The 12,156-nt window shown below is 38.1% G+C and overlaps 1 protein-coding gene across 5 annotated transcripts in view; it reads right to left on the bottom strand.

Moving 5' to 3' along the window:
• Nucleotides 1-12,156, bottom strand: part of LOC127411255 (arf-GAP with SH3 domain, ANK repeat and PH domain-containing protein 2-like) — a 120,495-nt gene that overhangs the window by 4,095 nt on the left and 104,244 nt on the right. For 2 of the 5 annotated variants that reach the window (XM_051646672.1, XM_051646677.1), the window contains 7 exons: nucleotides 11,223-11,330; nucleotides 10,883-11,114; nucleotides 8,318-8,464; nucleotides 6,692-6,812; nucleotides 6,168-6,253; nucleotides 5,998-6,071; nucleotides 4,214-4,330 (listed from right to left, as the gene is read on the bottom strand). In XM_051646672.1, coding sequence (XP_051502632.1) covers nucleotides 4,214-4,330; nucleotides 5,998-6,071; nucleotides 6,168-6,253; nucleotides 6,692-6,812; nucleotides 8,318-8,464; nucleotides 10,883-11,114; nucleotides 11,223-11,330 — 885 coding nt within the window. The remainder of the gene's footprint in view (nucleotides 1-4,213; nucleotides 4,331-5,997; nucleotides 6,072-6,167; nucleotides 6,254-6,691; nucleotides 6,813-8,317; nucleotides 8,465-10,882; nucleotides 11,115-11,222; nucleotides 11,331-12,156) is intronic. The other 3 variants (XM_051646674.1, XM_051646675.1, XM_051646676.1) reach the window with 3 other exon arrangements.

Below are 12,156 nucleotides of genomic sequence, written 5' to 3'. Positions count from 1 at the left end.
AAGATTAAATAACACGGACCAACCTCAAAGCTCACTTTCCACAGTTTTCCTGAGCAACCACTGGGTGGCGCCATGATGATTCCAATTGCCCGTTTTCTGTTTCTGGTCTCGAGACGCAATATAGAAACTACCGAAATGAGCGATCCAGACAGAGAACAAAAACCATTTAAGTGTTATTTGGAGTAAAACTTAATTTCAGGCTCAACTTGTGCAGTTGTTGGCTGCCATAACAATTCAAAGTAGTTAAAGATATCAACGTAACTAACCTCTGACCATTGCTACATGTTATCTGACTACACACTCAGGTGAGGCACTGTCAAAAAAAAAAAAAAAAACAGTCATCTCGTCTCTGTAAAGTATCGGCACTATAGAGCCACATGCTTTTTGACAATTTTTACAAATGTAATATTTTAAACATCACATTACCCACTAAGAATATACGCTGATGCGAGTTAAAACACTGGAGACCGTAAATTGAAAGCAGGCGAATCGTGGAACACTTCTGCATACAGGAAAATGGTGGATAGGTCTGTCTTTAAAGCTGCAATAAGTAACTTTGGGCTCTTTAGCGACACCTGTGTTTGAAACCTTAAATTGCAAGCAACTTGTGGAGGAACATTTTACATCAGTTGTATTTCAGCACTGCTCCTCTGTGCAGATTAATCTCATGGTTTGAGGTTACCTGCTTTGCCTGTGATCATGACTCAGAGTCACGACGTGCCATTTTCATGTTTATATTATGTTATTCATTTAAACATTTATAAACGAGGTGTTACTTGCTTTGAGGAAGATAAACAACACTCTTAATGAAATATTTTAATATGATTATTCAAGTGTTTTAGGAAATCATACACATCTGGGATGGCATGAGGGCGAGTACATAATAAGAGAAAAAAAAATCCTTATGTGGGGCAGCTTTAAATGTTTATAAGTTTGTTCAAAAATCTATTCACCTATGGAGAAAATGAATGGGATTTTTACTTTCGGAACCACTCTGTTGTGTTCTATAGACCTTTGCAACAAATGGCTACAGAGGGGGCCATCAACCGAAGCTAGGAACTTAACTAGAAGTTCAATAATTTTTTATAGGCTTATATGATTACAAATATTGTCTGTGTTAACAAAAATAATTAAGTATTATAAACCTGACAGTGTATTTTACAACTATTTTATGATATTTCCTTGGAAACCAATAACTCTGTGTACCTGTGCAAAACATATGTAGTCTATGTGGCCACAAATGTCAAAGACAATCAAATTTAGATTTAAATGTGGAAGAATTGGGTAAACATTTGTAGCAAATTGAGTCAGTTGAGAAAATAACAAAATAAGTGAGAGGGAAATGCATCTTGAAGCCACTGAAACGCATATATACACTGGTGGCCAAAAGTTTGGGATAATGTTCAGATTTTGCTGTTTCGGAAGGGAATTGGTACTTTAATTCACCAAAGTGGCATTCAACTGATCACAAAGTATAGTCAGAACATTACTGATGTAAAAAACAGCACCATCACTATTTGAAAAAAGTCATTTTTGATCACATCTAGACATGCCCCATTTCCAGCAGCCATCACTCCAACACCTTATCCTTGAGTAATCATGCTAAATTGCTAATTTAGTACTAGAAAATCACTTGCCATTATATCAAACACAATTGAAAGCTATTTGGTTCATTAAATGAAGCTTCACATTGTCTTTGTGTTTGTTTTTGAGTTGCCACAGTATGCAATAGACTGGCATGTCTTAAGGTCAATATTAGATCAAAAATGGCAAAAAAGAAGCAGCTTTCTCTAGAAACTCGTCAGTCAGTCATTGTTTTGAGGAATGAAGGCTATACAATGCTTGAAACTGCCAAAAAACTGAAGATTTCATATAAAGGTGTACACTACAGTCTTCAAAGACAAAGGACAACTGGCTCTAACAAGGACAGAAAGAGATGTGGAAGGCCAGATGTAAAACTAAACAAGAGGATAAGTACATCAGAGTCTCTAGTTTGAGAAATAGACGCCTCACATGTCCTCAGCTGACAGCTTCATTGAATTCTACCCGCTCAACACCAGCTTCATGTACAACAGTAAAGAGAAGACTCAGGGGTGCAGGTCTTATGGGAAGAATTGCAAAGAAAAAGCCACTTTTGAAACAGGAAATCAAAAAGAAAAGGTTAGAGTGGGCAAAGAAACACAGACATTGGACAACAGATCATTGGAAAAGAGTGTTATGGATCTTAACCCCATTGAGCTTTTGTGGGATCAGCTAGACTGTAAGGTGCGTGAGAAGTGCCTGACAAGACAGCCACATCTATGACAAGTGCTACAGGAAGTGAGGGGTGAAATGTCACCCAAGTATCTGGACAAACTGACAGCTAGAATGCCAAGGATCTGCAAAGCTATCATTGCTGCACGTGGAGGATTTTTTGATGAGAACTCTTTGAAGTAGTTTAAGAAGTTCTGAATATTTTGTTTCAAATTGTAATAGTAATTTTTCACGTTATTAATGTCCTGACTATAAATTGTGATCATTTGAATGCCACTTTGGTGAATAAAAGTAAATCTGTACATTATTCCAAACGTTTGGTCGCCAGTGTATGTAAATACCGTTGAAGTCACATTGGCAGAAGACAGAGATTTGGGGATTTGGCTGTGATGTTGATGAGCCTCCACAGAGAATAAATTACTAAACACAGCCAGTGGAAGCGAAAGGGATTTGGTGAAAAACAAGCTGCAACTGGTCTGCATTTAGCCAGAGAGACTGTACCAGATTGAGTGTCTGAATGAGGTTACTTATTAAGATCCAGGCAGTCATAGGAACTAAAAAATGACAAAGAACTTTTTTTCTCACTTTGGTTCTCTTTCTCTACTTACAACATCCTAATTTATCCAAGATCACCACTATATTCAAACCAAACAACAATTTCATGTTATGCTGTACACATATACTGTACTTCTACTTGTTATAGTTTAGCCTGGGGCCTCATTTATAAAACGTACGTACGATCAGATTTGATCATAAATTCCATGGATTTGATCCAACGTCAAAAGCGAAGAACAAATCGAGATTTATAAAGGCAGAAACTGACATGAAAATGTTCTTATGCATACATCAACTGGCAAGCATGTGTACGAACATTTTTGTGCTATTGCTCCAGTGTGACTTAATATTCTTTAATTTTAGTGATGCAAATATGAGTCAGTGACTGACTGAATTGATTAATAAATGAGTGAGCACGTTTATGTGAACAAGAATATTCCGATACGAGTCAGAATGTGGTCTTATTTAGATTATGTATGCGTAATGTAAATGTTTTATTTTGGATATCCACTGTAACAGACTATTCATTTAGCCCTATCAGCACGTTTCCATAATAAATCATTTTTGAGATCTACGAGATAACAGGTAGGTGTAATATATGGTATGTAATATGTTAAGCATATTTTTGGAGCGAGGAGGAGGAGAGATTAAAGTTAAAAATAGCTAAATCAATATACATATGGTTAAAAACCACCACAACAGTCTCATATAAAGATAGCCTACATTTTTTATTTTATTTATCCTTCAGCTTCTTGTCTGCTTTTGTTGAGGACATAAATAAAACCTAACGATTTGACTAAAATGCATCTTAATCAATTGCATGAGCGAACAGAAGATAATAGCGGGAAAAGGATGCGCATGTAGTTTATATTTCATTATAATACAGCATGTAAACCTCTTTTTGGACTTAAAGTTTAACAAGAATAATGACATTGGTTGAAGAATGGTGTGGATTTGCAGTAAATGCGGCCAATGAATGGACTTATTATTGATAATGAAAATGAATAACCGATGATGAGTTGTTGAATAAGACTACATTATACGGGCAGACTGCACTCACTTTTTTAGAAAACCTTACCAACCACACAAAAACATTCCTTATGAATGAATGAAGGAATGAATGAATATCTTGCACATGAGCAAGTTTTACTGTAATCTGTCTAACCATATTAGGATATTTGTGGCCGTTCTGCAGGTGGAGTCCATGCGCTCCTTCACGTTGAAGATGAAGATGAATTGCAATTTATAAAGTGGGATGCATTTAGGAACAGTTCTTCGTGCGTACAGATGTTTTATAAATTGTTCGTAGGAACATTTAGGAAATTTTCATACGTTCACATTTAAGATCATTTTACGAACACCTTTATAAATAAGACCCCTGGTCCATAGCAGTGAAGATACTCACCCACCACTCCTGGTCCTCCTCACCATCCACCACAATGACTTCTCCCTCTGAGAATGTCAGCTCATCTGGGTTATCAGCCACACAGTTATACATGGCCTTCACACGCTTTGGCCTCTGCTTCAGACATACGGATCAGGTTTGAAAACACAAACATGAGAATGTCAGCTGGCATTCCACATACAATAAATCTCTGGCTCTTTTCATTATATTCATTCTGCTAGAAAATTTAGATAAAAGGCCTAACACATTTAGCACATTTAGGAACGTTTCTTTCTTTTTTTTTTTTTTTTTTGCACTAATGGTCGGTTTTAAGATATAAGCTTTTGGATTACGTGTCAGCATTCAAGATAAATTATAAGCTGCTGATTTCGTTGGTATCTGAGTACATGAAACATCAAAGAGCCATAGAAGTGATATGTCAAACATTTGCTGGCAAAATGGGAAGCTTATAGCATTACTATTATCGTTATAACATGACACATTCTTCCTTTACCACACTATTACATTACTAGGGCTGTTGATTTCCCACGTTAATACAGTGCGATTATTTATATAAAAAATAACGGGTAAAAAAATGTATGCAGTTAATCATGCCCCCAGACCATAAAAAGGAACATTCTTACATCAGAGCATTTCAAGCTTGAACACCTTCATGTTTTCAGCAGGGGGCAGTAAGCGCAAATACAGCTGTACAGGCAACAAACCACACTGACAGCAGACAGCACAAGATGAGGGTGCGTTCTTGCGTTCAAACACAGCTGGATGGAGCCCAACTTCGAATGCAGGGGTCTCAAGTTGTTTTTTTAAGTTTCAAACTACGTTTAACTTGACTGTTTATGATGCGACGCAACCAAAGTGAGACGTTTCAAAATCACCGTTGGACATGCATTCTTAGAAAAGCCCTTATAATAAGTCTACTTCAGACTGATTCAATTGCAAAATGGAGTGCTGTGTACTGTACGCCAATGATTGGCTTATGTTCAATGTAATAGAAATAAACAATACCATTACATTAAACAATACCATAAACAATGTCTAATCAATGCTTTACTCGCCTGTCAGAATAATGTAATGTATTTTAATTATATTAATTATATATATTGTATGCATTATATTTATAATTAAATATGATTATAATTATTTAATCATATATTTAATTATTTTTATTTGGGGAACTTTCTCGACAAATATTGATATATATATATGCAATTAATTGTGATTATTCAATCGTCATATCATGTAACTAATTTGATTAAAAATTTTAATCAGTTGGCAGCCCCAATTATTATACTTCATTCAAGGAGAATGATAACATAATACGTTTCACTTTGGCTCAGGTATGCAAACTTTTCTAAAATACTCAAAATGTGAATAATGTTGGTGCAAACAAAAGTATCTGATTTTTGTCTGTGATTTGCTTTTTTTTTTTTTTTTTTTTTTTTTGCATCTTGGGTTAAATACAGTAGGCCTTAATAGAACAGTTCACCCAAAAATCAAAACTGTCATAATTTACTCACCCTCATGTCGTTCCAAACCCATATCACTTTCTTTCTTATGCAGAACTGAAAAGGAGAAATTTCAGAATATCCCGGTCCTTCTTTTCAATACAGTGACTTACTTTAAAGCTTAAAAAAGGACCCAAATGTTTCATAATAGTAGTACAATTTTCATTTTTGGGTGAACTATTCCTTTAATGTTGTGGTAAATGTGTAAACAGCCTTTCCTCTATACATTTTTGTTTTGCTAGATTCACACAATGAATTTCCAATTGTGATAAAACTTACCGGGTATGTTTTCCTTTGCATGTGGGTAGGGGGCAGAGATTGCCCAATAGTGTTTTGTCCAGGAACTTCTTTAGCTGCTCAAAAAAAAAACAGGATATTACATCACAATACGCATTGACCTTCTAATACAATGGTCCTGCAAGCCTTTCGCAAAAGAAACATCAACTTACAATTAAAACGGTTTCTCTGACATCTACCTGGTCTCTCAATGGATCCTGAGCGCATCAGCTGGCTTTTGTTGAAGTTTTTGTCCGCGCTGCAACCAACAAAGGAAAATCCCATTTCACTGCATGAAATAGCAGTTCCATTCATGTTCATACAGCATATAATGTGACCCCCTATGCCAGCAATACAGAGTTATAAAGGTCATGCTGGGTAATACCATAAGTAATCTGAGTGGCCTACTTGTCTCCTCTGGCACTGTGTGCGTGAACGAGGTCTTGTATAGGAATTAATGATTTGTTAATGCAGAAAATCCCTAAAGGCTTTTTCCACCTCTACATTCAGATATGGGCACACTCACCTTGGAGTCAGGTTCACCGAAAACAGACAATACATTTTTATGCAAGGACGTATGGCTAATGGCAGCTATTCAACTGCCTTTTTCCGGGCTGATTCTGTCACCCTATAGGGCAGTCGGGGGTACGTGTATACACATGTGTGCGTGTGGTCATGGGTAATTTAGTATTCTGACCTTGTAGCCCTGTTGATGTTCTGACCAGGGGGCCCCTGTCCAGTTTTGGACTGTATACTCATGGCTTCCATCATGCTTGCATTTTTACCCACATGAGGGGGAGGACCACCCGGCACAAGAACTGCACAGAGAAGATGAAATAGCTGCTATAACATTATGTATGCTCACAAAGACTAAAAAGCAGACAAAGAAACCATGACAGTGGAACTAAAGCCAAGCGCACGATTTTGGTGTCAAATATTCGAGATCTCCGACAAAAATTGTAGCCAAGCTGGCACTAGAGAGTGCATAAAGCAGGTTAGGGATACATCTAGGAAAAAGACCTTGCAATTTGTTGACCTCATCTGAACTTAATTTTGTAGGTGCACTGCGACATTAAGAAGATGACACATTACAAGTTGTGTAGTGAGCAGTAAAGTGATTTTGGTAGTCTGGAAGTAGAGTACTGGTATGTGAACTTGGCCACTGCTATGTTACAGACATGTATTGTTAAGGGCTGTTCAGATCGAACAAGTTCTTGTCCTAAAAAAAGCAGGACACAGGGCGTTCGCTAGACGTTCTCCAACTTGAAAGTGCATTCTTACGCCGATGCGGATGCAGCACCATGCAAAAATACCCTGGCAGTGTTTCCTGGTACCATTCAGAATGCAGGTATATCAAGACGTGCACCTGACACAGCATCTAAAAAACTTTGCACTCCTTGCAAAATGATGAAAAAAATGCTATATGTGGTGCAATGCTCAAAGACGTCCGTCTAGTACAAGTTTGCATAGAAAAACAGTGGAAAAAGTGCACAAATGGATTCCAAATGCATTCAGTGTGAATGTTGATTAAAGGAATAGTTTGCCCAAAAATGACAATTCTCTCATCATTTACACCCTCATGCCATCCCAGATGTGTATTACTTACTTCTACTGAACACAAATGAAGATTTTTAGAAGAATATCTCAGCTCTGTAGGTCCATACAATACATGTTGGTGACCACAATTTTGATGCTCCAAAAAGCACATAAAGGCAGCAAAAAAGTAACCCACACAACTCCAGGGGGTTAATTCATGTCTTCTAAAGTGATCCAATCGGTTTTGGGTGAGAACAGACCAAAATGTATCTCCTATTTCACTTTTAGTCTTGACATCAGCAGTCTCATTGTTGATCATAATTTCAGCTTGATTACACTTCCTAGGTCCCTAGTGTTTTTAGGACACCCTGCGCATGTGTCAAGCACTAGAAAATGAAATCAAGCTTGAAATCATGATCATGCCTTGAGACTGCAATAGCAAGATGCATAGTGAAACAGAGAACAGAGTAATATTTTCGTCTGTTCTCACCCAGAGCCAACTGAATTGCTTCAGAAGACATTGAATAAAACACTAGAGTCTTATGGGTTACTTTTATGCTGCCTTTTGAATTTTTTCAAAATTTTGGTCACCATTCACTTGCATTGAAGCACTTGCACAGGCCTGAAATATTCTTCTACAAATCTTTGTTTGTGTTCAGCAGAAAAAAGAAAGTCATACACATCTGGAATGGCATGATGACGAGTAAACGATGAGAGAATTTTCATTTTTGGGTGAACTATCCCTTTAACAACTGAAAATGGCAAAATTCAGTTGGAATACACTTACGAGATGTAGATGTGACCCGTACGGGGGGTGTTGGGGGATGCATGTTGGGGGGGTCAGAGGAAGATCTCTGCCTGCCTGTCAAATCTAGGGAGCCAGGCTTCCAACTGGGTGAACCCTGGGCCATTCCAGCAAGACCAGACGGCTGAACTGTGAAACGAGAAGGGAAAGAGAGACTAAGAGAGATTCTATGCAAGGTTTAAATATAAAAAGTAGGTTCAGAGGAAAATCTCTCATGACTTCAGCATGGCCTAAATAAGACCACTTTTGTTTACTTGAAGTGAAAGCACTACTATGCTTCTAAAGTTTGTTTTTCTGGACTTTGTGTCTTGCTTCAGATGAGCAGAGTTCCATTTTGCACCTAATTTTATTATTCCTTAAAGAATACAACTCACTGTCAAGTCTGTAACAGAAATCAACACAGAAACAAAGTTCTTTGTATCTGTGTGAAACTATGACAGACATACAGTAGTCATCAGTTACCAATATCCTGTTAACTGACATTTGGCTTTTAAGGCAGACACAGTCCACGAAGCAGTTTTAGGCCATTCAGTTGCACATCACACCTGCTGCCAAGCGTTTGAGCTCATAACAGCTTCTGTCAAGAGACTTTGGGAGCTCACATGTAGGTCAGCATCTTCACACCGTCGTTGCCATGGAGCCTGACAGTGTAACTGGGTGAGGATTAGGGAACAGGTCAAAAGGGACTTTTTGATGTGACATCTGTGAAGGCTAAAAATACAGTAGTCTGCTGTGGCCTATTATGCTGTGGACTATTGCTTATAATGGGTCACATAGCATTAGTGACTTTTACTCCTTTTAGCAGCATTTGGATTTTCTGTGAGTAACAAGTAAATTTGGTGACACTTAATATATATTTACTATAATATCTGTCACTGTTGAGCCTTAAAGGAATATTCCGGGTTCAATACAAGTTATGTTCAATCAACGGCATTTGTGGCATAATGTTGATTACCACAAAAGTTTGACTCGAAAATAAATTTTGACTTTCTTAAAAAATAAAAATAAAAAAAGCAAAAATGTAGGCACTTGCAATGGAAGTGAATGATTTTTTGGAAAGTTTAAAAGCAGAAATGTGAAGCTTATAATTTTATAAAAGCACTTACATTCATTCTTCTGTTAAAAGAATTACATGTATATTATTTGAGCTGTAAAGTTGTTAAAATCTTCATTTTTACAGTCTTTTCAGGCTTTAGAGCATTACATCATGGCAAGTTGTAAAATCGGATGTAACTGTACACACAAAATGTTAATGATTTGATCACAGTAAAATCATGCTAACACACATTGTTTACATCTTGTGGGTATACTTTTGAAATTTCAAGTGTATTTTAACGTTTACGGATTGGCACATTCACTTCCATTGTAAGAGCTTCACTGTCACCTAGATTTAAGGGACCAATCTAAATAAATTTTGGTTTTAAAATCCACATTGTCTGGAATCCGGAATATTCCTTTAAATATTTTTTTATAACATACATTTTTGTAAGTTATATTATATATGTTTTATGTCATTTATATTTTTTAGGATTTATTTTGTTGTATTTTTGTTACTTTATTAATTATATATATATATATATATATATACACACACATAAACAGTGTTGGGGTAACACACGTTACGTAATCAGATTACTTTTTTGAGTAATGAGTAAAGTAAATGGCGGTGCTGTCTTCTTGGTATATACATTTCTCTGAAGTCCACTTATAATGTTATGGGGATTTTCCACTGCATGATACGGCTCGACTCGACTCTGCTCGCTTTTTGGGGGGGTTTCCACTGTGGATAGTACCTGGTACCTTTTTTAGTACCACCACTGTCGAGGTTCCAAGCAAGCCGAGCCAATACTAAATGTGACGTCAAAACCCTGCAGATCACTGATTGGTCAGAGAGAATCGTCACTACCAGCGTCACTGGATTTGCAACATGGGACATCAACCTGCTAGTTTAAAAGTTAGCAACAGCGATAGCAGAATCATTTGTTCACACGACTTACGAATTGTAAAAAGAAATGGCTGTGCGCAAAACCACGCCGTGGTCAATAAACGAGGTGCAGACGTTCCTCTCGTTAGTAGCCGAGGAGAGGATCCAACGAGAGCTGGATGGGGCGACGCAAAGAGGCGGCACAACTATGACGATCAGCCTATAATCCCACCCACGTTGAGGCTGCACTAAACTGCATTGGAAAATCAAGCTCAGAAAAGTAAAGCGAGCAGAGTCGAGTCGAGTCGAACCGTAAGGTGGAGTGGAAAAGTGCCATTAGTCAACCATAAATAATCATTTTACGCGATCATTTTCAATAGATGGTCTTTTTGGAGCATGTTTACTGTTCTAAAAGTTACAATTTCAGTTATGTTCTCATAGTACAGTACATCAAACTCTTATATTTCAAAAGATAAAGATCAATTACATTTCATGACCCCTTTAGAGGTTACTAAAGGAGGAGGTGTGTATCAGGTCAAATTTCTGCCCTCAGCCCTGAATCACTGGGTTTCTCTCTATTATGATCTGATTAAAATAAAAATATACTCTTAAATGTAAACTACCTAAATTTCGCGGCGGTAGAGGTGGAGCAGAGGTGGAAAGGGGGACTGGTGAGTTTGTGTTAACAATGGTTCCATAGGTCTCGTTGTTGACCAGGTTGGGCACGAAGCTCCGCTGTTTGTCTTTAACCATGTCTCGTGCCTCTCGTGCCAGACTGGCCGGACTAGGCTGCAGGGAATTACTGCCTGGTGTGTAACAGCTGATGGGCCTCTCTTCCCGCCGGTGAGGACTGGACTATAGACAGAAAAGTTAAAGGTCATAAGCTCATAAGAGACACTATCTGATGCAACTAATATATGTCACTACTGCTCTTCATTCAGAGCTCCATGAGTTGTTACTTACCTTTTCGTCCAGATCTTCATCACTTTCATCCAGATCTTCATGCTGTAGTCTCCACTCATACTCCACGTGCACATGAGCATTGAACTTCCCTGCCAGAGCCTGGTTCAGCTAGGCATAAAACACACAAACCATAAATCAGCCATTTAGACCAATAATTCCTTAGATGGGTGAATCTCACAAAGGTTGTCAAGAACATGTTTGGGTCACATTTCACCCCAAAATCAAAAAAATAAATAAAAGAAAAAGAAAAAGAAAAGACTAGATAATGAGAAAAGGATCCATAGGAAATACAGCTGCAGGTGGATAAGGGTAACAACTTACAAGGGGCTGTGGATTCATCAAGGAAGGATGAAATGTGGCGGGAACAGCCATACACAACTTTGCACTGCAGCTGCAGGTCAGACAAGAAGGATACAGAGCCTGGTTGAGCACCACAGTGCTACTGATGCACTGTCGTGGAGGGTCACCAAGAAAACTAGTACCGCCAGCAGGACAAGTCATGGCTACGAGGTGAGCCGCAGGAGGATACAACTGTTAACCCACAGACAAGAGATGGAAGGCAAGACAATGAAAAGGAGCCAGGGAGAAGGAAACTAATTAATTGGCCATGATCTAATAATAATGAAGCCTGGAGCAGACTAGACCAAGAACTGTGTTCCACCTTGGAGAATGCACTCAGCGGAAGGGTGGAGACCAAGCTTAAAATGTTTAGTGACATTGTTTATGAAGAATGTGTAGGTAGATTTGGGAGAAGTGTCAGTGAAGAAGCGTGGTCTCAGGGTAATGGGTAGGAGAGAAAAGGAAATACTTCAGCTGGTGAAAGAATGGAGGCAGCTTCGCAAGGCATGAAGAACAGATGAGCATAAGAAAAAGAGGGTTTGAAGGTATTGTGGGATGGCATAAGGGCTAGGTTGTTGGTTTTGAGGAGGGCAGA

This window comes from Myxocyprinus asiaticus, chromosome 20 (genome assembly GCF_019703515.2).
Source record: "Myxocyprinus asiaticus isolate MX2 ecotype Aquarium Trade chromosome 20, UBuf_Myxa_2, whole genome shotgun sequence".
Classification (NCBI taxonomy): domain Eukaryota; kingdom Metazoa; phylum Chordata; class Actinopteri; order Cypriniformes; family Catostomidae; genus Myxocyprinus; species Myxocyprinus asiaticus.
This window is presented reverse-complemented; position numbering and strand designations above follow the sequence as displayed.